The sequence below is a fragment of the Jaculus jaculus genome, chromosome 5, assembly GCF_020740685.1.
Source record: "Jaculus jaculus isolate mJacJac1 chromosome 5, mJacJac1.mat.Y.cur, whole genome shotgun sequence".
NCBI classification, from domain to species: domain Eukaryota; kingdom Metazoa; phylum Chordata; class Mammalia; order Rodentia; family Dipodidae; genus Jaculus; species Jaculus jaculus.
Window position 1 is genome coordinate 104,258,390 of NC_059106.1, and position 25,631 is coordinate 104,284,020.

The window sequence follows — 25,631 nt, forward strand, 5'->3', positions numbered from 1 at the left end:
TGGCCGCCAATGAATACTTTCAATTTCCATGGATTTGTCTGTTCTCAAACCCAAGACATTTCTGTGGCATGATAAATATCCCACTGTGCAAAAAGATAGGAAGATGGGAGTGAAGTCACTGAGTCAGGGGAACAGGTGGCATGGGAGTGGTAAGTTATAGTTTTTTTTTTTTTTTCTTTTTCTTGAGGTAAGATGTCACTGTAGCCCAGGCTGACCTAGAACTCTGTCATCACAGGCTGGCCTTGAACTCACAGTGATCCTCCTACCTCTGCCTCTCAAGTGCTGGGATAAAAGGCGTATGCCACCATACCTAGCCCAGTTATAGGGTTTCTAAATAATGGTTTTCTCTAGGGCTCTAGCAGCCTGAGGCTTGTCAAAACCCCAGGTGTTTGCAGGTGAGGGACCTGATGGAAGGACAGGGTCCTGTTGGTAAGGAGAAGAGGGGTGCTGGCTGAGAGGGCCTGGGATGGAGTGGAAGGAGTCCATAGGGCATATGGGGCCAGCCAAACTCTGAGAAGCAGGTGGAATTTACACACACTTTGGTCTATCTATGCAGTAGGGAGAAACCCAGAGTTGGGAGCAGCAGGCAGAGAGGAGGACGGAGGGAGGAAGAGATAATAGAAGGAGGCAGGGCATTGCAGGGTGGGGCTCTGTTTATATCTATAAAGGGTGTAGTTAGCCTGTTGACTCCTCAGACAGTACACCCGACCGTGGGCACTAACTCCCAGGATCCCAAAAACATTGGTGAGTTCTTTCTCTCACTACAGTAGAGACCACCAGCAGGTCCCTGGCATACCACCAGTGTCTGCCCTGTGCCACCTGCTTCTCTTCCAGAGAGTCTCAGAGCCTGGCCTGAGATCTTGCTAATCTCATCACGCATCCATCCAGCTCGCCATTTGATCCCATTAAGCCTTCGGGACCCACAGCAAGGTCTAACCTGCAGCATGAAATTATGGCTCTTTTCCTGTCTGATAGCTTGCTTCGTGGAGGTCTGGATCCCCACTGTCCACACTCAAGGTATTGTATTCAGTCATAGCTAATCCTGCCCTAGGCCCTGGGCACTCCTCTCCCTATCCATCTTCCCTGCTTTCTTTATACCCTTCACTTGCCCCTCATTTTCTGAAGTCTCCTCTGGTCCCATTTCCACTGAATTCTCCAGTGGCTCTTCTATTGGGAATAGCAGGAGTTCTTGGCCTTTGGGGTGGAGGAAATTGGAAAATCCCATTTCTTATTCCAGATCCCTTCACCCTGACCCTGGAGTGCCTACTTTGCAGGACTTCACAGTGGCCTAGGGGCTATGGAAATTAAGAGAGTGGCTTCTAGTCATCAACAAAGCCACATACAGCAAAGTACACACTAGAGTGTCCTTCCTCCCCTGCAAAGCTAGGGATGGGATTGGAGCTCAGAGGCTTGGAGACCTTCCAAAGTGGACTCTCATCAAAGCCTTGACCCACCTTTCCTGTGCGGTCCAGGAAGTAAGCTTTTCTCTTTCAACCATGGAGGGGGCCTCAGTTTCCTGTTCTACTAAGTGGGAATCTGAAATTCCTACTGTGAGGAGTGGACATTAGGATTTAATGAGCTAACTGCTGCAAACCACTCTTAGTCCTGTGCTCAGCAAAAAGGATTGCAATTGTTATAAATGGGGAACTGTATTGGACTTCATCCTCAAGAGCAAGTACTTGAAAATTTCAATCATCCAAGACAGTCTAGCCATGCAACAACCCTGAGGAGCGCTGATGGTGGATACCTGGATACTGTAAAAAACCACCAAGTCCTAGCAGATGGCCACACAGGTCCCCAGGACAGATTGAGGGTCCAAGGATCCCATGCCCCTGCTCTGCCTGCTCCTGTACTGGGTCCTACAAGTTCTATCCTGGCTCCCAGAGAAGCCTACCCTTTGCCCAGGAGTGAGGCTGGGCTTTTTTTTTTTTTTCCCTCAAGTCTGTTATCAGAGCCAAACCCAGCCACTGCCCTTTGATCTGGGGGAAAAGTGGCCCCCAGCATTGGACAACACCTGCCAAGAAGCTCTGGAGCTCCAGATCCTACCTGATATCAATGACCCTTGTCTTCAGCAGCCAAGGTTGAGGAATGTTTGGAGGGCTGGGCTGTCTTCCTGGACCATATCGCTGGCAGAGGGGGATTTCAGAATATCTTGAAGGCTGGTTGAGTAGAGGAGCCCACCATCTCATTAAAACCTCCTTAGTTAATTCATTCTTCTTGCTCCTCTTCCAGATTTTTTTCTGAAACCATCTCCTCCTGCTTCGGTTCCCTCATCACCTGTACAATTTTATCATTGCTTCTCTGTCTTTCCATCAAGCTAGAGCTCCTTCCCTCACAGAGACTCTGTCCCATTTATTTCTGTGTTGTTTGAACATTTGGTGCCTCAGGGAATCTCTCTCTCTCTTGCATGCATGTATATGTGTGGTGTACTTGTGTGTTGATTATGTATAGTGTGCATGCATGTGGAGGACAGAGATTGACATTGCATGTCTTCTTCAATCTCTCTCCATCATATTTATTTACTTATTTTTAAAATATTTTATTTATTTATTTATTTAAGGGGGGAATGAATGTATGGGTGTAACAGAGCCTTCTGCTGCTGCACATGATCTCCAGCTACAGACAGTACTCTGTGCATCTGGCTTTTCATGGATATTAGGGAATTGAACCCTGGCCTACAGGCCTCACAAATAGCCTTTAACCACCAAGCCATCTCCCCAGCCCTCCATCATATATATTTTTTGAGGTAGGTTCTTACTCTAGCTCAGGCTGACCTGGCACTCACTCTATAGTCCCAGGCTGGCCTCAAACTTACTGCAGTCTTCCTACCTCTGCCTCCTGAGTACTGGGATTAAAGGCGTGAGCCACCATGCCCAGCCTTTTTTAAAAAATTAAATGTTTTTGAGACAAGGTCTTTCATTGAACCTAGAGCTCACTGCTTTGGCTAAACTAGGTAGCCACTGAGCCCTAGAAATTCTCTGGTCTCTACCTCCCAAGCTCTGGGATTATAGACATGTATGACCATAACCATATTTTACATGGGTGCTGGGTGTCCAAGCTCAGGTCCTTATGCTAACACTTTTGTTAGGCCAATAAGAAAACCAACATAGAACTCCTTATTTGGTTGGGTAGGCTGAGTGGTCACTGTGATGAGGACAGAAGGAAGAGAGAGGGCTGGAGAGATGGCTTAATGGTTAAGTGCTTGCCTGAGAAGCCTAACGACCCTGGTTTGAGGCTTGATTCCCCAGAACCCACGTTAGCCAGATGCACAAGGGGGCACATGTGTCTGGAGTTCGTTTGCAGTGGCTGGAGGCCCTGGTGTGTCCATTCTCTCTCTCTCTGCCTGTCACTTTCAAATAAATAAATAAACATAAAACAAAAAAAATAAAAAGAAAGAAGGAAGAGAGATTAGAGTTAGCTCATGTAAGGACAGGCCAGTGTGCAGCTAGAGCTAGGACAAAGAAAGCTCAATAACCTGCATATGTGTTTGTTTAGAAACAGGATCTCATGTAACCCAGATTAAACTTGAATTCTATGTTGCCAAGACTGGCCTTGGACTCTTTTGATGTTTTTATTAGGATATATGTTTTTAAAATATATTTATTTATTTTCAAGGCCACACACACACACACACACACACACACACACACACACACACACAGAGAGAGAGAGAGAGAGAGAGAGGGAGAGGAGTGAGAGAGATCATTGGTGTTCCAGGGCCTGCTAACAAACTCCAGATACACATGCCACTTTGTGCATCTGGCTTTACGTGGGTATTGGGGAATTGAACTTGGGTCATTTGGCTTTGCAGGCAAGTGCCTTAACTTCTGAGTCATCTCCTCATCTCATGTATTTTCATATGACATTTCTTTTTTTTTAAATTTATCTATTATTTAGTTTGTTGGTTTTTTTTCTTTACAATTTTTTTAACAACTTCCATGATTATAAACAATATCCCATGGTAATGCCCTCCCTTCCCCCACTTTCCCTTTGAAACTCCATCATATCTCTTCCTCCTGTCAATCAATCTCTCTTTTATTTTGATATCATCATTTTTTCCTCCTATTATGATGGTCTTGTGTAGGTAGTGTCAGGCACTGTGAGGTCATGGATATCCAGGACATTTTGTGTCTGGGGGGAGCATGTGGTAAGGAGTCCTACTCTTCCTTTGGCTCTTACATTCTTTCCACCACCTCTTCCGCAATAGATCCTGAGCCTTGGAAGGTATGATAGAGATATTGCAGTACTGAGCACTCCTGTCACTTCTTCCCAGCACCATGAAGCCTTCTGAGTCATACCAAGGTCACTGCAATCTCAAAAGAGAAGATTCTCTACCAAAAGTGAGAACAGCATTAATATAAGGATATGAACATTAAGAGAAGTGTTTACTGGGCAGTTTGATGAGCATAGTATATACATTTAGCCAGACAGCAGCAGACATTACACCCCTAGGGCTCATGACTACCCCTGTTTTAAGTTTTGAGTATCAGGGATGCATTCCCTCTCATGGAGCAGGCCTCCAGTCCAATTAGAGGGCAGTTGGTTCCCCCATAACAGATGTGCCACTATTGCACCCATTAGCTCATTTGGCCTGGCTGGCCAAATATAAGGCTTGCAGTGTCCACTCCTGAGTATCTTCACTGGTGATTGCTCTTTCCCCCATTGAACTGCATGTAGAATGGCTTCTTCCAGCTTTCTGTCAGCTGGTCTACATGGAGGAGGTTATCAGCTCAGTCCCAGCAGGATTTCTCAGTGGCCTTGCAGCCCAAGCATGTGGAGTCTTCAGCAATAGGGTCTTACCATTAATTGCTGGTGGGAAACCAAGGGCCTCGGCAATGGCCTATAATGTTTTTGGGGCATCAGGGACCTCCCTGGCCAACAGCTTACTGGAAGGTATCCCATCCCTGGCACTATCATATTACATTTCTATACATGTACATAATGTATTTTTAAAAATATTTTTAAATTTTTATTTATTTGACAGAGAAAGAGAGAGAGAGAGAAAGAGAGAGAGAGAGAGAGAGAGAGAGGAGGGAGGGAGGGAGAGAATGGACACACCAGGGCCTACAGCCACTGCAAATTAACTCCAGATGCTTGTGCCCTCTTGTGCATCTGGGTAACGTGGGTCCTGGGGAATTGAACCTTAGTCCTTTGGCTTTGCAGGCAAATGCCTTCACCACTAAGCCATCTTCTAGTCCCATAATGTATTTTTTAAAATTTTTATTTTTTATCCACAGCTTCTATACTTACAGACAATAAACCATGATATATCCCTCCCCTCTTCCACATTCCCCTTCACAACTTTGCTCTTATATCCCCTCCATCTCTCCATCAGTCTCTTTTAATTTGATGTCATCATCTTTTTCTCCTATTGTGAGTGTCTTGTATAGGTATTGCTAAGCACTGCGAGGTCATGGATATCGAGGCCAATTTCCATGTGGACAGTTGCATTGCAAGGAGTGGTACTGTTCCTTTGGCTCTTACATTCTTTCTACCACCTCTTCTGCAATTGACCCTGAGCCTTGAGGGGTGTGATAGAGATGTTTCAGTGCTGGACATTCCTCCATCCCTTCTTCTCAGCACTATGTTGACTTTTGGGTCATCCCAGTAGTCATTGCCATCTGGAAAGAGAAGCTTCTTTAACCAGAAGTGAGAACAGCATTAATATACAAATATGAACATTAAGTGTAGTGCTTTCTGGGCAATTGGGCAAGAATAATATATACATTTATCCAGACAAGAGTAGGCTTTATACTCCTAAGGCTCATGACCTCATATATATATATATTTGAGAGAAAGCAAAAGGGGGGGGGGGGAGAATGGGCATGGGCATGCCAGGGCATCCAGGCACTGGAAACGAACTCCAGACACATGTGTCCCTTTGTGCATCTGGCTTACATGGGTCCTGGAGAATTGAACCAGGATCCTTTGGCTTTGCAGGCAAATACCTTAACTGCTAAGCCATATCTCCAGCCCTGCCATATGCTTTTGATTAGGTTTTCCATACAAGGCATGATGTGTTTCTTCCCATAAAGTGGGCCTTCAGTCCAATTAGAAAGCCTTTGGTTTCCCCCAAAGCAGACATGCCACTATTGCGCTCATTCAGCATTTGGCCTGTCTGGCCAAACATGCGGCTTCCAGTGTCCATTGTCATCACCACTGATGACTTCTGTCTCCCATAGGGCTGCATACAGTGCAGCTTTTTCCAGCTTTTCATTGGCTGGGACACAGGAAGAAGGTTTTCTGCTTAGCACGAGCTTGATTTCTCAGTGACTTTGCCACTCAGGCATGTGAAGTCTTCAGCAATAGGGTCTTACCATCTCTTTCTCATGGGGAACCAAGGGACTTGGCAATAGCCTGTAATGTTTTGGAGGCAACAGGGACCTCCCTGGCCAACAACTCGCTGGAAGGTATCCCATCCCTGGTATTGAAAATTTTCTAGTAACAATCTATGGGTCTGGATGTGCCATTATTCAAAAAAGGAGTTTTTCATATGTCTTATTTAGAATATTTTGAATTTTGATTTTCATTTGCACAGTCTCTTCCCCTGGCCTTGCTTAGGCCTTTCCCCTCCCTGTAATCTGTTCTTCTACTTACATATATATACACTATCATCCCCTTAAGTCATTCCTTCTCCTCCATCCCTTATGGTCTTTTTCTAGCTTATTGGCCTCTGCTACTAATTTTTGGTTCCAGTTCACACACATTTCTATATATTTGAAGCTAGGAACCACATATGAGAGACAATATGTGACGCTTGGCTTTCTGGGTCTGGGTTACCTCACTTACTACAATTCTTTCCAGATCCACCCATTTCCCTGCAAATTTTATAATTTATTTTTCTTTACTACTGAATAGAATTCCATTGTGTAAATATACCACATCTTTATTATCCATTCATCTATGGAGGAACATCTAGGCTTGTTCCATTAGCTATTGTGTTCCATAGCTATTGTGAATAGAGTAGTAAGAAACCTGGTTGTGCAATTACCTCTAAGGTAGTGAGAAGGGTCATTAGGATGTATGCTATGAGTGCTGTTGCTGGATCATATGGTAAATGTATTTTTAGCTGTCTCAAGAATCTCCACACTGATTTCCATAATGGGTGTACCAGATTACTTTCCCACCAACACTATAGAATGGCTCCCCTTTTTCCACATCCTCACCAACATTTATTGTCTTTTTTTTTTTTTTTGATAATAGCCATTCTGACAGGAGTGAGATGGAATCTCAAAGTAATTTTAATTTGCTCTTTCCTGGTGGCTAAGGATGTTTTTTAGATGTTTATATGCCATCTGTATTTCTTCTGATGAGAACTCTCTATTTAGTTCCATAGGCCCCCCCCTTTATTATTTTTTTTTGATTGGGTTGTTTGCTTTCATACTGTTCTGGTATTTGAGTTTCTGGTATATTCTGGATATTAAATCCTCTGCCAGATGTATAGTTGTGAAAGATTTTCTCCCATTCTGTAGGTTGTCTCTTTGCTCTTTTCACAGTGTCCTTTGCTATACAAAAGCTTTGTAATTTCATAAGATCCCAGTGATTGACTAGTGGTTTTATTTACTGAGCACTTGGGGTTATATTCAGAAACTCATTGCCTATGCCAGTATGTTGAAGGGTTTCCTGTGCTTTTTTTCTCCAGCAATTTCAGAGTTTCAGGTCTGATATTAAGGTCCCCAATCCACCTGGACTTGATTCTTCTGCATGGAGAAAGACAAGTATCTATTTTTATCCTTCTACATATAGATATCCAGTTTTCCCATCACCACTTGTTCAAGAGGCTGTCTTTTCTCCAATAAATATTTTTGGTATTTTTGTCAAAAATGAGATGGCTGAAGCTTCCTGAATTAACATCTGAGTCCTTTCTTCTGTTACATTGATCTATATGTCTGTCTTTGTGGCAGTACCACGCTGTTTTTGTTAGTATGGCTTTGCAGTATAGTTTAAAATCAGGTATAGTGATACCACCAGCCTTATTTTTGTTGTTCAAAATTGTTTTGGCTATTCAAGGGTTTTGTACTTCTAAGTGAATTTTAGGATTATTTTTTCTATTTCTGTGAAGAAATGCCATTGCATTTTTAATGGGGATTGCATTAAATATATAGATTGCTTTTGGTAAAATGGACATTTTCACAATATTGATTCTTCCAATCCAAGAACATGGGATGTCTTTCCATTTCCTTGTGTCTTCTGCAATTTCTTGCTTAAGTGTTTTAAAGTTCTCATTGTAGAGATCCTTCACTTCCTTGGTTAAATTTATTCCAAGGTACTTTATTTATCTTTTTTGATGCAATTGTGAATGGGAGAAATTCCCTGATTTCATCGTCCGCATGTTTGTTGTTCGTTGTTGTTATATATGTTGTATAGTGTTGTTAGGAAAACTGCTGATATCTCTGTTTATTTTGTATCCTGCTATGTTGCTAAAAGTATTTATCAGTGTTGACAGTTTGTTGGTAGAGTCTTTAGGGTCCTTTATCTAGAATTATATATATAGAACTATATAATCTGCAAATAATGATAATTTGATTTCTTTCTTTCCAATCTGTATCCCTTTTATGAGTGTCTCTTGTCTTATTGCTATAGCTAAGACTTCTAGTACTACAGTAAATAAAAGTGGGGACAGTGGACACCCTTGTCTTGTTCCTGAATTTAGTGGAAAAGCTCCAAGTTTCCCCCTGTTTCATATTATATTGGCTGTAGGTTTGTCATAAATAGCTTTTATTGTGATATTGAGATATTTTCCTTCTGTCCCCAGTTTCTGTAATACTTTTACCATGAAGGGCTGTTGGATTTTGTCCAATGACTTTTCTGCATCTAATGAGATGATCATGTGATTTTTGTCCTTCAGACCAGTGATATGATGCATTATATTTATTGATTTGTGTATGTTGAACCATCCCTGCATCCCTGGAATAAAGCCAACTTGGTTTGGGTGAATAATCTTTCTGATATATTCTTGTATTCTGTTTGACAATATTGTATTGAGAATTTTTGCATCTATGTTAATGAAGGAGATGGTCTGTAATTTTCTTTTTTTTTGTTCTCTCTTTTTCTGGTTTTGCTATCAGGATGATTCTGGCTTCATAGTTCAGTAGAATTCCTTCTTTTTCTATTTTATGGAAAAGTTTGAGAAGCAGTGGTGTTAGTTCTTCAGTGAAGGTTGGGTAAAATTCACCAGTGCATCCATCTGGGCCTGGACTTTTTTTAGTTGGGAGGCTTTTTATAACTGCTTACATCTCTGTACTTGTTGTTTAATTTAATTTTTAAATTTATTATTTAATTTAAGTGTTTATCTCATCTTGATTTAATTTTGGTAGGTCATATGGACCAAGGAAATCATCCATTTCTTTCAGCTTCTTAAACTTAGAGACATATGTATTCTTTTTAAAAAATATTTTATTATTTATTTGACAGAGAAAGAAGGAGAGAGAGAGGTACAGAGAGAGAATGGGTGCACCAGGGCCTCCGGCCACAGCAAACAAACTCCAGACACATGTTCCCCCTTGTGCATCTGGCTCATGTGGGTCCTGGGGAATCGAACCTGGGTCTTTTGGCTTTGAAGGCAAATGCGTTAACTGCTAAGCTATCCCTCCAGTCTGAGACATATGTATTCTTAATGTATATCCTTATGATTTTCTGAATTTCTGTCTATTTTTTATAATGGTGCCTTTTTCATGTCTAATTTTATTAATTTTTATTTCTTTCTTCTGGTCAGATTTGCTAAGGTTTTATCAATCATGTTTATACTTTCAAAGAACAAACTCTTTGTTTCATTGATTCTTTGGATTTTTTTGGGGGGCGGTTCTATTTCATTATTTCTGCCCTAATGTTTATTATTTCTTCCCATCTACTGATTTTTGGTTTGCCTTGTTCTTCTTTTTCCAAGGTCTTAAGGTGAAGCATTAAATTATTTACTTGTGAACTCTAATTTCTTAATATAGGCACTTAGAGTTATAAATTTCCCTCTTGAGACTGCCTTCATTGTGTCCCAACGGTTTTGGCATGTTGTATTCTCATCATCATTTGATTCTATGAATTTATTGATTTTCTTTTTGATTTCTTCAAAGACCCATTCATCACTCGGTAGTGTACTGTTAGTCTCCATGAATTTGTGTATGCTCTGTAGATTTTCTTGTTGCTTATTTGCAGTTTAATCCCACTGTGGTAATATAGAGTACAAGGGATTATTTAAATTTTCTTGTATTTGTTGATATTTTCTTTGTGTCCCAATATATGGTCTATTTTCAAGAATGTTCCATGTGTTGCTGAGAAAAATGTATATTATGCAGCATTTGGATGGAATGTTCTATAGATATCTATTAGGTCCATTTGTTCCATGACATCATTTAATCCAGATATCTCTCTGTTTATTTTTTGCCGGGATGATATGTCAATTGATGAGAGGTGGGTATTGAAGTCACCCACTTAAATTGTGTTTGGTTTTACCTGTGACCTTAAGTCTAATAGAATTTGATGAAATTGGGAGCCCCCATGTTAGGTGCATATACGTTTAGGATTATAATGTTCTCATGTTGGAGTGTTTCTTTAATCAGTATAAAATGACCTTCTTTACCTTTCCTCACTAATGTTGGTTTGAAGTCTATCCTGTCAAATATTAGGATAGCAACCCCTGCTTGTTTCCTAGGCTCAATTGCTTGAAATGCCATTTTCCATACTTTCATCCTAGGACAGTGTCTATCTTTTATTGAGATATGAGTTTCCTGGAGGCAACCAATCATAGGATCCTGCCTTTTAATCCAGTCTGCAAGCCTGTGTCCTTTGGTTTGAGGCATTGAGGCCATTGATATTAAGAGTTATTATTGAAAGATATGTATCTACTCTCACCATTCTTCTTATTTGATATTGTTTCCTGTTTTCTCTTTACTCACTTGTTTTAACTGTTATTTAAGTATGGTTTATTTTTTCCTATTTCTTCCTGTGTGTTTTGCTTTCTCTTCAGCCTGAAGGATTCCTTCAAGTATTTTCTGTAGAGCTGGTTTAGTTGTCCTAAATTCCTTTAACCTTGGCTGTAGGGATGGCTTAGTGGTGAAGGCATTTGCCGGCAAAGCCAAAGGAGCCAGGTTAAATTCCCCAGGACCCACGTTAGGCAGATGCACAAGGTGGCACATGCATCTGGGGCTTTTTGCAGTGGCTGGAGGCCCTGGTGTGCCCATTGTCTATCTTTCTCTTTTTCATTTTGTCAAATAAGTAAATAAGAATAAAATGTTAAAAAATTCCATTAGCCTGTTTTTGTTGTGGAATGTCCTTATTTTGCCATGAATTTGGATAGATAGCTTTGCAGGATAAAGTAATCTTGGTTGACGGTTGTTATCTTTCCAAACTTGGAATACATCGTCCAAGCCCTTCTGGCTTTTAAGTTTTGTGTTGAGTAATCTGCTGTTATTCTGATGGGCTTGCCTTTGTAGGTGACTTGCTTTTTCTAACTGCTTTCAATATATTTTGTTTGGTTTGCATGTTTAGTAGTTTAGTTATAACATGGGAAGGAGAGGTTATTTTCAGGTTTTGTCTGGTTGGTGTTCTAAAAGCTTCTTTTATCTGCATTGGAATTTCTTTCCCAATTTGGAGAAAATTTTGTTCTGTGATTTTGTTTCTGGATTGAAATTATTCTCTGTGGTGGTTTGATTCAGGTGTCCCCCATAAACTTAGGTGTTGCGAATGCTAGCTCCCCAGCTGATGGATATTTGGGAATTAATGCCTCCTGGAGGGAGTGTATTGTTGGGGGAGGGCTTATGGGCTTTATAGCCAGTTTCCCCATGCCAGTGTTTGGCACACCCTCCTGTTGCTGTGGTCCATCTTATGTTGGCCAGGGGGTGATGTCCACCCTCTGCTCATGCCATCATTTTCCCCTGCCATCATGAAGCTTCCCCTCAAGCCTGTAAGCCAAAATAAATCTCTTTTTCCCAGAAGCTACTCTTGGTTGGGTGATTTCTAACAGCAATGTGAACCAGACTGCAACATTCTCCTTCTACTATACCATGAATTCTTATGTTTGATCTTTTCATAGTGTCCCAGATATCTTGAAATTCTCATTCATACCTTCCTATTAGCTTGTCTTTCTCTTTGTTGGACTGTATTAGGGCTGCCATCTGGTTTTCTGTTTTAGATATTCTGTTATCTTCTTCATCCATTGTACTGGTGAGACTTTCCACAGAATTTTTTTTTAAATTTTTTAAAAATTATTTTATTTATTTATTTATTAGATACAGAGGAAGAGAGAGAGAATGGGTGCATCAGGGTCTCTGGCCACTGCAAACGAACTCCAGATGCATGCACCACAATGTGCAACTGGCTAATGTGGGACCTGGAGAATCGAACCTGGGTCCTTAGTCTTCACAGGCAACTGCCTTAACCACTAAGCCATTTCTCCAACCCAGAGAGTTTTTAAAAAATATTTTATTTTTATTTATTTATTTATGTGACAGAGAAAGAGGGAGAGAGAGTGAGAGAATGGGCACACCAGGGCCTCCAGCCACTGCAAATGAACTCCAGATATGTGTGCCCCCTTGTGCATCTGACTAACATGGGTCACCTGGGTCCTTTGGCTTTGCAGGCAAACACCTTAGCTGCTAAGCCATCCCTCTAGCCCACCACAGAGTTTTTTATTTGACTGACTATGGTCTTCAGGGCTAGAATTTCAGCCTGGTTTTTCTTCAGCATTTCTATTTCCTTACTCATGACTTGTAATGACCTCCTTATTTCATTAAGCTGGAAGCTGGTTTCCTGTGTTCTCTTTCAGGAGTTTGTTTTCTTCTTTAATTCCTTTGTTTTCTTCTTTGATGCCTTTGATTTCTTTGAGTATAGATACAATCATAGTGATTTATTTATTTAGGTGTGATTGTTGTGATTACAGGCCTTTACCCTTTCCCAGATATTTCCCAGATATAGTAAGTGTGGTGTATATGGTGTATATACATGTGTATACAGCTGTGCACATCTCATGTGTATGTATGCAGAAGCCAGAAGAGGATGTTACTGCTCTTCCATCTCCTTGCAACAGGGTCCTCTCTACACTTGTAACTCATCATATTTTAATTGGGCCAGCTGATTCTCTTGTCTCTGTCATCCTCAGTGCTGGGGTAACAGGCATGTGTAGCCATGTACAGCTTTTTATGTGGGTACTCACGATCAAACTTAGGTCCTCATGCTTGTGCAGCAAGTACTCTGACCCTCTGAGGAAACTCTCCAGACTATTTAGGTTTCTTGAAACAGGGTCTAGTTTAGCCCATGATTTTTTGGCCTCAGCCTCCTGATTGCTGTGATTACAAGCAAGTGCCACCTCATTCAGCTAACCTGTCCATTTTTAATAAAGTAGGGTTGGACTGAGTGGTCTGCAGGCCCTCCTCTGTATGAATCTGCCATTTTCCCTAGAGCAATTAACCTTGGGCCATTTTTTTCACTATGAACCCTCTCCAATTCTTGCCAGCTGTCCCCATAGCAAGATGTAAAAGTGAGGTAGGCAGCCTCCTGATCTCTGAAAGTTTAGCAGATGGCTTGTGCGGCTACATGTGCACACAGGGGCCCACATTTCTGGCATCTCTGACTATCCCAGCCAAGCACACCATCTGGATTCAAGCATGTGGGTGGCCATGTGGTTGCAGGTACCTTTGAAGACTGCTGCCTGGGTTACCAATCCAAGGCCAAATGGTCTATTCTCCAGCACGCCAGGTATTACCAGCACCAGGAGGTGAGCGGAAGCTGCAATCTACGCGCTGTGATGTAAGCCAAAGCGTGGGTGGTGAGGTGTGGGGCTCACATACAGATTTGTCTCCAATTTATACACCCCTCCATTCTCCATAGATTCTACTTTCCCGAGAAAGGCAAGATGGTGTGCGTGAAACCATGGGACAAGGATGTGCGGAAAGCGATGAAGATCCTGAATGCCAGGATCAAACGGAGACACAACCCACAGAAGCTCTCCCAAGGTGAGTGAACACCCATTGGGCATCTCAGTCTCCAAGTGAGGGAACCACAGCTCAGCACACTGTCAGCTGTCCCATTCCCAAAGAAAGCCAGTTGCTGGTGAATGAATGTCCAACTGATCGGACTTAAAAAAAAAAGTTTGTACTCCTTCCTGTCTTTTCATGGGCAGGAGCTCTTCATACGCTCTTTTCTTTTCTTAATCTAATAAAATCTCTATAAACCTTAAAAAATATAAAATAGGTCTGGAGGAATGGCTTAGCAGTTAAGGTATTTGCCTGCAAAGCCAAAGGACCCCCTCTTTCTCTGTCAAGTAAATAAAAGTAAAATATTAAAAAAATATGAAATAAAAATTATTTGTGTGTGCACATGTGCATATGTGGGTATGTATGTGTGTGTGCACATGCCAGGGGCTCTTGCTGCTGCAAACCAATACACACATGTGCCACTTTACATCTAGTTTTATATGGATGCTAGGAATTAAACCCTGGCTGGCAGGCTTTATAAGCAAGTGCCTTTACTTGCTGAGCCATTTCTCCAGCCTGTTTTTTTTTTTTTTTTTTTTTTTATGTCAGGTCTTACTCTAGCTCAGGATGGCACGAATGTCTTAGTGATCCTCCTATCTCAGCCTTCTGAATGTTGGGATTATAGGTATGAACTATCATGCTGGCTTTTTTTGCATGTGTGCATGCTTATGCATGTATATGAAGGTATATGCATGTGTGGAAGCCAGAGGACAATCTGTGGTATGATTTCTCGTTTTTGAGACAGCGTCTCACTGGCATGGAGCTCACCACATAGCTAGACTGGCTGGCTAGTGAGCTCCAGGGATCCACCTGTCTCTGCCTTCCCAGTGCTAGGGTGATATACATAAGCCATCACACAAGCATTTAATGTGGGTTTTTAAAAACCTTTTTTAAAATTTATTTTAAGAGAGAGAGAGAGAATGAGAACTCCAGGGTCTTCAGCCACAATGAACATACTCCAGATGCGTTCACCTCCTTGTGTGCACGTGTGACATTGTGTGCTTATATAACTGTATGCCTGGCTTATGTGGGACCTGGAGATATTCAAACATGAATTCTTAGGCTTCGCAGGCAAGTGCCTTAATAGCTAACCCATCTCTCCAGCCTGGGTTTTGAGGATTGAGCTCAGGTCCTCATGCTTGAGAAGTAAGTACTTTACTGACAACTATTTCACCAGCTCTCCCTCCCCAGTTCTTTTAATCAAGATACTTTCAGTTGCTACAAATGGAAAATTCAAGCAAAGGGAAAACCCATTGACTCAAGTAATCAACCCAGAGCTTTAGGCTTGGTAGGATCCTGGGAACTGATAGTGTTGGTAAACTTTTCTTGAGGCTGTATCTAACAAGCCCAGGCTGGCTGGGAGCTCACAGTCACCTTTCTACCTCAACCTCACTAGTGCTAAAATTATAGGCATAAGCCACCATGCCTGAATTAAACATTTATTATTTATTTATTTTCTTTTTGAGACAGGGTATCATGTAGTCCAGGCTGGCATCTAGTTCACTATGGAGCTGAAGATGACTTTAAACTCCTGAACCTCTACCTTCTAAATGCTCAAATTTCAGGGCTATACCACTATGCCTGGTTTTATGGGGTGCTGGGAATCAAACCCAAGATTTTGTGCATGCTAGGAAAGCACTCTATTTACTGAGCTTCATCTGAAGTCCCTGGACCTCATGTGTATTTGTGTGTGAGTGATGTGTATGTATGGGTGCATCCATGCCATGGTGCATGTATGGAGGTCAGAGGACAACCTTGAGGTGTTGGCCTTCACCTTCACCCTGTTTGAGATAGGGTATTTCTTGTTTGCCACTGCTTCCAAGATTCTCTTAGCTCTGCCTCCCATTTTGCCTGTCAGTATCCAGAGATTATAGTTGCTTGTGGTACTTGGTCCAGTTTCATATGGGTTCTTGGGCTGGAGAGATTTTTTAGTGGTTAAGGTGCTTGCCTGCAAAGCCAAAGGACTCAGGTTCAATTCTCTAGAACCCATATAAGCCAGATGCACAAGGTGGTGCATGTGTCTGGAGTTCGTTTGCAGTGGCTAGAGGTCCTGGCACACCCATTCTTTCTCTATCTGTCTGTTTCTCTCTCTTTCTTTTTCTTTCTTTTTTTTTTGAGGGGGGTTTTGAGGTAGGGTCTCATGTGGGCCCAGGCTTACCTGGAATTCACTATGTAATCTCAGTGTGGCCTCGAACTCATAACAATCCTTCTACCTCTGCCTCCTGAGTGCTGGGATTAAAGGTGTGCACCACCATGCCTGGCTTTCTCTCTCTTTCTTAAATAAATAAATACAAATAAAAATATGTCATCTCAAATGTTTTTCTGCTTGGCCTTGAACTAGCAATGTAGCACAGGCTAGCTTTGAACTTTTGATTCCCCTGTCTCAGCTTTTTCAGTGCTGCATTACAGATGGATATGATCATGCCTAGCTGTTGGAATGTTTATCTATTTCTCTTTCCACTTTCGGATAGCCTCTCAGGCTGAGAAGAAGATGTTAAACCATGGAAAGTCCAAGGTTAAGAACTCAAACAGCAGTAGTGGCATGAGGAATGCCTACCCAAGCCATTCCAGGTAAGGGCCCTTCGTCACATGAAACCCTTCATCCACCATCATCTATGCTAATGATTGAGAGCTTATGGTGGTATCAGACTTGGCCACTGTGCATTTACCTTCAAGACCAGGGTTGGATGTACAGTTAGCTCCATAGGTTTATATGTGAGGGTTCTAGGTGCCTGCTCATACATCCAACCCTATCTAGGGGGTTTTGGTAAATGCCTAAGTGAAAATACCAGGCAGGTGGGCCAAAAGCTACAGAACTTCATAAGACAGAAAAACAATTTTTTTTTTTCTCCGCGCAGCATTCAGCACAACACTTTCTTTGTTCCCTCTCCAGCTTTACCTGTAGTACTAAGAGTTAAACCTAGGGCCTCATGCATGCTAGTCAAGCATGCTGCCATGCACACTAGTCAAGCAACCTATCATACACTGAACCACACATATTAGTTGTTGTAGTCAGGTTTGCATTGCTGGCAGAAAACACCTGACTAAGAGCAGCTTGTGGGAAAAGGGGGTTTATTTTGGCTTACAGACTCCAGGGAAAGCTCCATGCTGGTAGGGGGAAATGATAGCCTGAGCAGAGGGTGGACATCTCCTCCTGGCCAACATCAGGTAGACAATAGCAACAGGAGAGTGTGCCAGACACTGGCAAGAGGAAGCTGCCTATAACACCCATAAGCCCAACCCCCCAACAATACACTGCCTCCAGGAGGGTTTAATTCCCAAATTTGAGTTAGTTAGGGACACGGCATTCAGAACACCTAAGCTTATGGGGACACCTGAATCAAACTGCCACATTCTGCCCCTCGCCCCCATAAACTGATAACCATGCATGATGTAAAATGCAATGCATTCATCCAATTTTAAAAGTCCCCATAGTTTTTAATTTTTTATTTATTTATTTGAGAGTGACAGACACAGAGAGAAAGACAGGTAGAGGGAGAGAGAGAGAATGGGAGCGCCAGGGCTTCCAGCCTCTGCAAACGAACTCCAGACGCATGTGCCCCCTTGTGCATTTGGCTAACGTGGGACCTGAGGAACCGAGCCTCGAACCGGGGTCCTTAGGCTTCACAGGCAAGCGCTTAACTGCTAAGCCACCTCTCCAGCCCAAAAGTCCCCATAGTTTTTATCAATCCCAATGATGTTCAAACATTCCCATAGTCCAAGGTCTTTTAACTGAGCTGAAATATAAAAAAAAAAAAAAAAACCCAAACCCCATAATGACACAGAATAAACATTCACACTGCAAAAGATGGCATTGGGCAGAGCAACAAAATATTCAACCAATACAAGATTTAAACGGGCAAACTTCAAATTCTGTAGCTCCAAGTCCAACAACTTTAACCAGTGACGAGTCTCCAAGTTAATTCTAACCAGTGACAAGTCTCTGGAGTTCCAATTCTTCCCTTCGAGCTCGGCTACTCACAGTCCTAGCAAACTTCATCTAGTTCTGGCAGCTCTCCTTTGGCAGCCATCTCATAGTCCTGGCATCTCCACTGAGTCTCCATTGCAACCAACAGTTCATACTCATGGCTCCACTGGGCTCCATGCAGGTAATTCAAAAAGCCTGATTCACACTGTCCATGGCCATTTCCAAAATACAAAAACTATGTTGCAAATTCAGTGACCCTCTTTTTCCTGCATTTGTTATACTCCATAATACCGGATGGGCTAACAACTTGTTAATCTAGGGGAAATAAAGCAGACTCTGAAGAAGAGAATACTCCTTCAGCATTCAGGTCCCTTCAACTTACTGCATTCCTCTTGCTGTTCCAATGCAGGCCAACTGACCCAATCTCAATGGCTTTAATCTCTCAATTGCAGCTGAATGGGCAGCAGTTTCAGCCCAAAGATTTCTTTTTTTTTTTTTTTTTTTGTGCCCTATCCCTCTGCTCACACCAGTCCATTTCTATGCAATGCAACCCTGCACAAGTTCTCAGGACATGGGCATAACAGCAAGCCTCTCACACAAATTGTTCCTAGGCCAGTCCCTAAAGTCTTCTTTCTCAACTCTCATAAGCCAACCCTCACAGTCCATCATTCTTACTGCATTCACGTCTTTCAACTTTGACCAGAATAGTCCATGAAACTGTACTTATAGCACTGCAAGGCGTCTCTTAGGTCAAGATTTCAAATTCATACACATTACTCCTGCAAAGCAGTTCTAAGAGGCCACAACCACAAAATCAGGTTTCTAGCAGCAATGATCCCACTTCTTTGAATGAATATTACTCTTGCAGTCAGGTTCTCATTGCTGGCAGAAAACACATTGACAAAGCTTGTGGGGAAAATTGGTTTATTTTGGTTTATAGGCTTAAGGGGAAGTTCCATGATGTCAGGGTAAATTGATGGCATGAGCAGAGGGTGGACATTACCTCCTGGCCAACATCAGGTAGAGAATAACAACAGGAGAGTAGCTGCCTATAACACCCATAAGCCTGCCTCCAACAGTACACTACTTCTAGGAGGGTTTAATACCCAAACTGCCATCAGCTGGGGACATGGCATTCAGAATGTCTAATTTTATGGGGGACACCTAAATCAAACCACCACACTAGTCAAGCACTCTACCACTGAGCTATGTCTCCAACTATTCTTATTTTTGATTTCTTCTAGATAGAGTTTCACTCTAGTTCAGGCTGACCATCACTCACTCTGTAGTCTCAGGCTGGCCTCAAACTCAATCCTACCTCTGCCTTCTGAGTGCTGGAATTAAAGGCAAGAGTGACCACCCCTGGCCTATTTTTTTTTCTTTCAATTAGTTTTTTGTGAATAAGTGTGTAGGGGTGTATGCATGTATATGTGCCTGTTTGGTGCCCTGTGCACTCATATTTGAGCTGCCATTTCTTACTAACTCTGAAGCTTGCTGGTTGTTTTTTTAATTATGTTCAGGGAATATGGGTTTTCTGCTCCCTTATGGGATTATTTACAGATACATATGGTTATGCCCAGTTGTTTACATGTGTTCTGATGATCTAACTCAAGCATCTGACAGACCATCACAGGCCCTTGTACTTGCACAGCAAAGGCTCCTAACTGCTGATTCACCTCTCCAGCTCCTTTTTTTTTTTTTTTTTTTTTTTTTTTTGAGACAAGATATTATTTAGTTCAGAATAGCTTTAAATTCACTGTGTAGTTGAAGATGACCTTAAACTTCTGGTTCTGCTGCATCTGCCTCCTGAGTGCTAGCATGATAGGTGTGTAGTGTCACTCTGCAGGTTTATGTGGTGCTGGGATGGAAACGAGAGCATCCTGCATGGTAGGCAAGCACAAATGAGCTATCTCACTAGTTCATTCACTTTGTGGATGTGGTGTGTATTTGTGTATGTGTAGGCATACATGTATGGGTACATATGCAGGTGTGTGCATATATATAGAGGCCAGAGGTTGATGTTGGGTATCTTCTTTAATCACTTTCTACTTTCTTTTTTTAAAATGGTATTTCTCATTGAACTTGGAACTCACTGAGTAGGCTAGACCAGCTAACTAGCAAGCCCCAGGACCCTCCTGTCTTCTCATCCCTATGGCTGGGGTTACAGGTGCCCATTGCCATGTTTGGCTTTTATGTGGGGTCAGAGGACCTGAAATCAGGTCCTCAGGCATGTGTATCAAGTACTTCACCAAGTGAGCGTCTCCCCAGCTCCCAACATAACACTTCTGATGCCAAATGTGAAAGAAGTATCTCCTTACATATCAAGTAGACATCAGTAGGGTGTTCTGCAATTCAGTTCATTTCTTTCTATTTTTTAAGTTTTTTTTTTTTTGAGGCAGAATTTCTCACTCTAGAACCAGCAGAACTGGACCTCATTCTAGATCAGGCTTACCTTGAATTTAAAGCAAACCTTTCTCCTACCTTAGCCTCCAAGTGCTGGGATTAAAGGCTTGAGCCTTTAATTGCCTAACAATTAATTTCTGATACTATATTTATCATCAGACTGTGTCAATTCTTATGGGTTAAGAACTCAATTCTATGAGAATGTCCCTGCGGGTTTTGGTTTTTCAAGGTAGGGTCTCCCGCTAGCTCCAGCTGACTTGGAATTCACTATGTAGTCTCAGGCTGGCCTTGTACTCACAGCGATCCTCCTACCTCTGTCTCCCAAGTGCATGATGGCACACACCTTTAATCCCAGTGCTTGGTCCTCTTATTATAACACCCAAACTATGAGCCTCAGTTTTCTCCTTTGTAGAATGGAGACAATAATAAAACTATCTATTCTACAGGGTGGTTTCAATGACCAAAAAAGATCAACAATTAAATTACTCAGAAAAATGTCTTGTATGTAATAGGCAGTGAGGTTGACACCCAATTTCTGACCAAGCAGCTATAAACTGGGGGCTCATGACTCAACTCCTTCCTTGCATTTGATCATTAACTAAACCATTCATTCCCAGAACTCAGAGAAACACTTTCCTGACATTCCCTGATTCTTATAAAGGCTATTGCAAAGGATATGGTGGCGTGCATATGTAATCCCAGGACTCAGGAGGCTGAGGCAGGACACAACAGCTATATGAAAGAAATATTTAAAGTCAGGTCTAGAAGAATTTGAAACTTAAGTTGTATTATCCCTGTAAAGTTGAAGGACACCAGCCTCCTGGTACACATATGTGCCTGACAATCTGGAAACTCTCTGAGGGAATTTTATGGAGGTATTATCACACAGGCCTGACTCTCCTAACAGCCCTCTTCCCTAAAACTTAAGGGGTGGAACAGAAAGTTCCAAGTTTGTGGATCAATGGCTTGGTCTATCTTATGCTTAGCCCTGTTCAGAAACCAAATTGCTGTCATATAGGTGGCTATCATATGGGAAATCCCAGGTGTTGAGGAGTGCTGGGCCAGAAACTGGGGCAAAGACCAACTGTTAGAACAAAATATGCTAGGAGCTGGGAAAGAAGCTCCATGGGTAGAGTGCTGGCATGCATGTAGCCCTGGGTTCTATCCTGTCACTGTATGAACTGATTGTTATGGTGACATCTGAGGAGATGACTCAGGGGACAAAGTACTCACTGCTCAGGCATGAGTACATGAGTTCAATCCTCAGACACCACACATATAGTCAGAAGCAAAGAATGAAAGCAGCAGATCAAGACTGTGAAAACCTTCCTCAACTGAGGTGGAATAAATGTTAAGGATGGATTGGAAAGTTGGCCTTTGACCATGACATGCACATACCTGCACTCAAATATTTGAGTACATATATGTATACATATGTATACACACAATATACATTTTATGAAGTTTTATTTTAAAAGTTCAAGGTCATCTCCAGCTACACAATGAGTTTGAGGTCTCTAGAGACTCTTGTTTCAAAAACAAAAACAAAAACAAACCAAACGCTTCTATCATCTTTATCCCTCAGATTACAAGGGATTGAGGAGTGCTGTGCCAGGGATGGGACAGAGGACAGAAACCAAAATATGTTTCTTACTATTTCACAGCCTCCAGCATCACTGAGATCAGACATCTCTAATCCTGATCCTGCAGGACTGAGTCTCTCAACTCTGGGATCTCACAGCTTCAGACAGTCTGGATCTCTGTCTGCCACGAATGTCACACTACAGCTGTGCCTGCTCCTGCACCATTGTCCCTTAACCCAATCGTTTTTTTCCCTTTGTGCTGGGGGTTAGAATCAGTGACTTGTGCATGCTAGACAAACAACCTACTACTGAGCTATACCTTTAACCCTCTATCCAAATTCTTTTTCATGTAGCCTAAGGATGGATTTGAACTCACTATATAGCCAAAGCCTTCTGCCTTCACTTTCTGAGTGCTGGGATTACAGATGTGCAGCCACTCTATTGGCTTGGCTCACATCTTAATTTCTATGGCTGGTTAGGTTCTTCTTTCAATTCTACCACCTCTTGTTCCCTTAATTCTCCAGGGACCAGTGTCAATGATGGATATAGGCCGTTTTTAAGAAAAACATCCCAGGGGATACATGACCTACCTACTTTTGTAAAACTCCCCCCTGCCAAGTTATCTGCCTCTATGTGTCATTAAATAAATCTTGGTGGCTCTTATGTTTTACTTTTTTGCTTTGTATGTATATGTATGTGTGCTAGGGTACATGTGAATGGGAAGGCCAGGGCTGGAGAGATGGCTTAGCGGCTAAGCGCTTGCCTGTGAAGCCTAAGGACCCCAGTTCGAGGCTTGATTCCCCAGGACCCACATTAGCCAGATGCACAAAGGGGCACACGTGTCTGGAGTTCGTTTGCAGTGGCTGGAAGCCCTGGTGCGCCCATTCTCTTTCTCTCTTTCTCCCCCTCTTTCTCTCTCTGTCTGTCGCTCTCAAATAAATAAACAACAATAACAAAAAAAAAAAAAAAAAAAAGAATGGGAAGGCCAGAGGTTAACTTTGGATGTTGTTCCTGAGGAGCCATCCTTTTTTTTTTTTTTTTTTTGAGGTAGGGTCTCACTCTAGCCCAGACCTGTAGTCTCAGGGTGGTCTTGAATTAATGGCGCTCCTCCTACCTCTGGCTTCATGTGATGGATTAAAATTGTGTGCCACCATGCCCAGCCCATACATCTCTTTTGAATCAGGGTCTTTCATTGGCTTGGAACTTGGCCATGTAGGCTAGACTGGCTGTCCAGTAAGCTACAGTGGGCCTGTTTCCACCTCTTTAATGCTGGGATTATAAGCTTGCGTGTGTAATGTGTGTTGTGTATGGTGTATGCATGTGCCCCATGCCTTATTTCCTTAAGACAGAGTCTATCACTAACCTGGATCTGGCTATTTTTTTTTTTTTTTGGCTAGACTGGCTGACTAGCAAGCACTGGCAATCACCAGGGGGTTCCAGACATTCTCCTCTCTCCACCTGCCACCTTCGTGCTAGGGTTACATACCTGTGCAGCCATCCATAATTTTTTTTTTTTTAATGCAGGGTCTCACTCTAGCCCAGCCTACCTCAGCTTTTTGAGTGCTGATATTAAAGGTGTGAACCACCATGCCTGGCTCACACATGGGTTAAAAATACTTATTTATCTATCAGGGAAAGAAAGAGAGAGAGAGAGAGAGAAGCAGATAGAAAGAGAAAGGTTGGGGGGAATGGGCATGCCAGGGCCTCTAGCCACTGCAAATGAAATGCATGTGCCACTGTGGGTATCTGGCTTATGTGGGTGTTGGGGAATTGAACCTGAGTGCTTAGGCTTCACAGGCAAGCACCTTAATGGCTAAGTCATCTCTCCAGCCCCTCACCTAACTTTTTTACATGGGTACTAGGGCTTGAACTCAGGTTGCAAAGCAAGCCATTTACCAACTAAGCTATCTCCCCAGGCCTCTAGATTTTGCTTTTGAGATAGGGACTTAAAGGCTGGCTTTGAACTTGAGATCTCCTTGCCTTAACCTTTCTATCTGTTTGACTATGGAGTACCTCTGTCTGAGGTGAATCCTGTGTTAGTTTCATTGTCCTATTGGTTGCTCCAGGCAGAATGAATGCATTCTGAGCTTCCCAGCTCACGACCTTGAGCCAATTCCCCCTTTGGTGTTGCCTTGTCTATCTGCAAAATGGGGGTTATCATAGTTACTCTGCCCAGATACTGAGGCTGTGCCTGCTGGATGTAGCAGCCCTTGTCATCCTTAATGGGCTTCTCAGAGGCAACTGGTAAGCAAGCAGCCAACTACAGCTTTGGGATTGGCCACTAGAGACCTTCAGAGAGAGGTTTGGTCCACTTGGCTTTGCTTCCCTTAGCCTTTGGCAGCCTTCATTTCCTATGACAAAAGATGAAAATCAAATGTTACTCAGGTGGCTGAAGCATGAGGATCAAAAGTTCAAGATGGGGGCTGGAGAAATGGCTCTGCAATAAAAGGTACTTGCTTGCAAGCCTGCCAGCCCAAGTTCAACTCCCCAGCATCCATGTAGAACTGGTCTCAAAGTAGTGCATGCATCTGTGATCCCAATGCATCTATAGCAGTAGGAGGTGGAGCTGGGCAATTTTGAAGCTTATGGGCCAGCTAGATGGGTGCACATGAAGCCAGATGGATACATATGAAGTGGCAAAAACAAACAATCCAATAAAAAAAAGCAAAAACAAAAATCAATAAGGGAAACCCAATACAAGGACATGACAAACTCCACACATGTGCTGTGGCATGTGTGTCCCCGCATACATCATATGCATCTATCCATCCACACACAATAAAAACAAACACAAAAACGTTCAAAGTGTTTTTGGCCTATGGAATGGGTTTAAGGACAGCCTAGCCAACTTAGTGAGACTCTGAGTCAAAATAGAGAGTAAAAAGATGGTAGTGGGATGGAGGGATGGCTTAGATGTTAAGGTGCTTGCCTGCAAAGGCAAAGGACCCAGATTAGATTCCCAGGACCCATGTAAGCCAGATGCACAAGGTGGCACATGTGCCTGGAGTTCGTTTGCAGTGGCTGAAAGTCCTGGTGCACCCATTCTCTTTCTCTCTCTCTCTTTCTCTGCCTTTTTCTCTCTCTCAAATAGATAAATAAAAAGGGGAGTCATTAAAAAAGGATGGCAGGTTTCTCTTCTGGTTAAGATGGCAGTGTAGGTACCACGCCAAAGCAGCCTAGGGGGGAAAAAGACCAAAAAAACTCAGCAAAATACACACTTTTACTAAAAAGTGAGGTGTATAGGAAATTGAAGTGGCAGCAGAGAAGAGTTCCAGAGCATCCAGAGCCTGCACAGGCAGGAAAAGCGGCTCCGGCAGCTCGGCCAACCGCCGCGGCTGTGGCACAGCAGAAAGCCGCCAGACTTGGCTCGAGCCGCAGGAAAAGCCAGGTGCGGGATTTTCCCCTCACACCGCACTCTCCGCAACTCAGGAAACGTGAGGGGAGAGCGGCAGCGAGCAACGGAGGAGCAGACCACGAGGTAGAAGAACGCTTGGAACAGCAAGAGAACCAGAGCAGCAGCGGCTCCCTCTCCTCCCCCACTGCCTGAGACCAGTTCCAGCGAACAGAGCAGCGGCCCGTACCCGGCCACACCAACTTGGGCTGACAGCGGGACCCAAGCAGGAGCAGAGTTCGGCAGCAACATCAGTGGCTCCAGCACCGGTAACAGCGGCCCCAGCAGCAGCAGACCCAGGAGTGGCAGCAGCAGCAGACTCGGCAGCAGCAGCTTCAGGGGGAGCAGCGGCAGTGGACACA

General features: G+C 42.8%; 1 protein-coding gene across 1 annotated transcript; it reads left to right on the forward strand.

Moving 5' to 3' along the window:
* The first annotated feature begins 944 nt into the window (after positions 1-944).
* On the forward strand, positions 945-22,062 carry Ccl25 (C-C motif chemokine ligand 25). The gene is made up of 5 exons (XM_045149165.1): positions 945-1,017; positions 13,620-13,737; positions 13,819-13,943; positions 16,436-16,535; positions 21,960-22,062. The coding sequence occupies exons 1-5, from the start codon at positions 945-947 to the stop codon at positions 21,973-21,975; spliced, it is 432 nt and encodes a 143-aa protein (XP_045005100.1). The 3' UTR covers positions 21,976-22,062.
* Positions 22,063-25,631: the final 3,569 nt, after the last annotated feature.

Bases quoted from the DNA above. Each gene is read 5' to 3' on its own strand.
- Ccl25 (XM_045149165.1), top strand. From the start codon at position 945: ATGAAATTATGGCTCTTTTCCTGTCTGATAGCTTGCTTCGTGGAGGTC. The intron at 1,018-13,619 runs GTATTGTATTCA...ATGTGGTTGCAG, and splicing joins CCCCACTGTCCACACTCAAG to GTACCTTTGAAGACTGCTGC. The intron at 13,738-13,818 runs GTAAGCCAAAGC...CATTCTCCATAG, and splicing joins TGCAATCTACGCGCTGTGAT to ATTCTACTTTCCCGAGAAAG.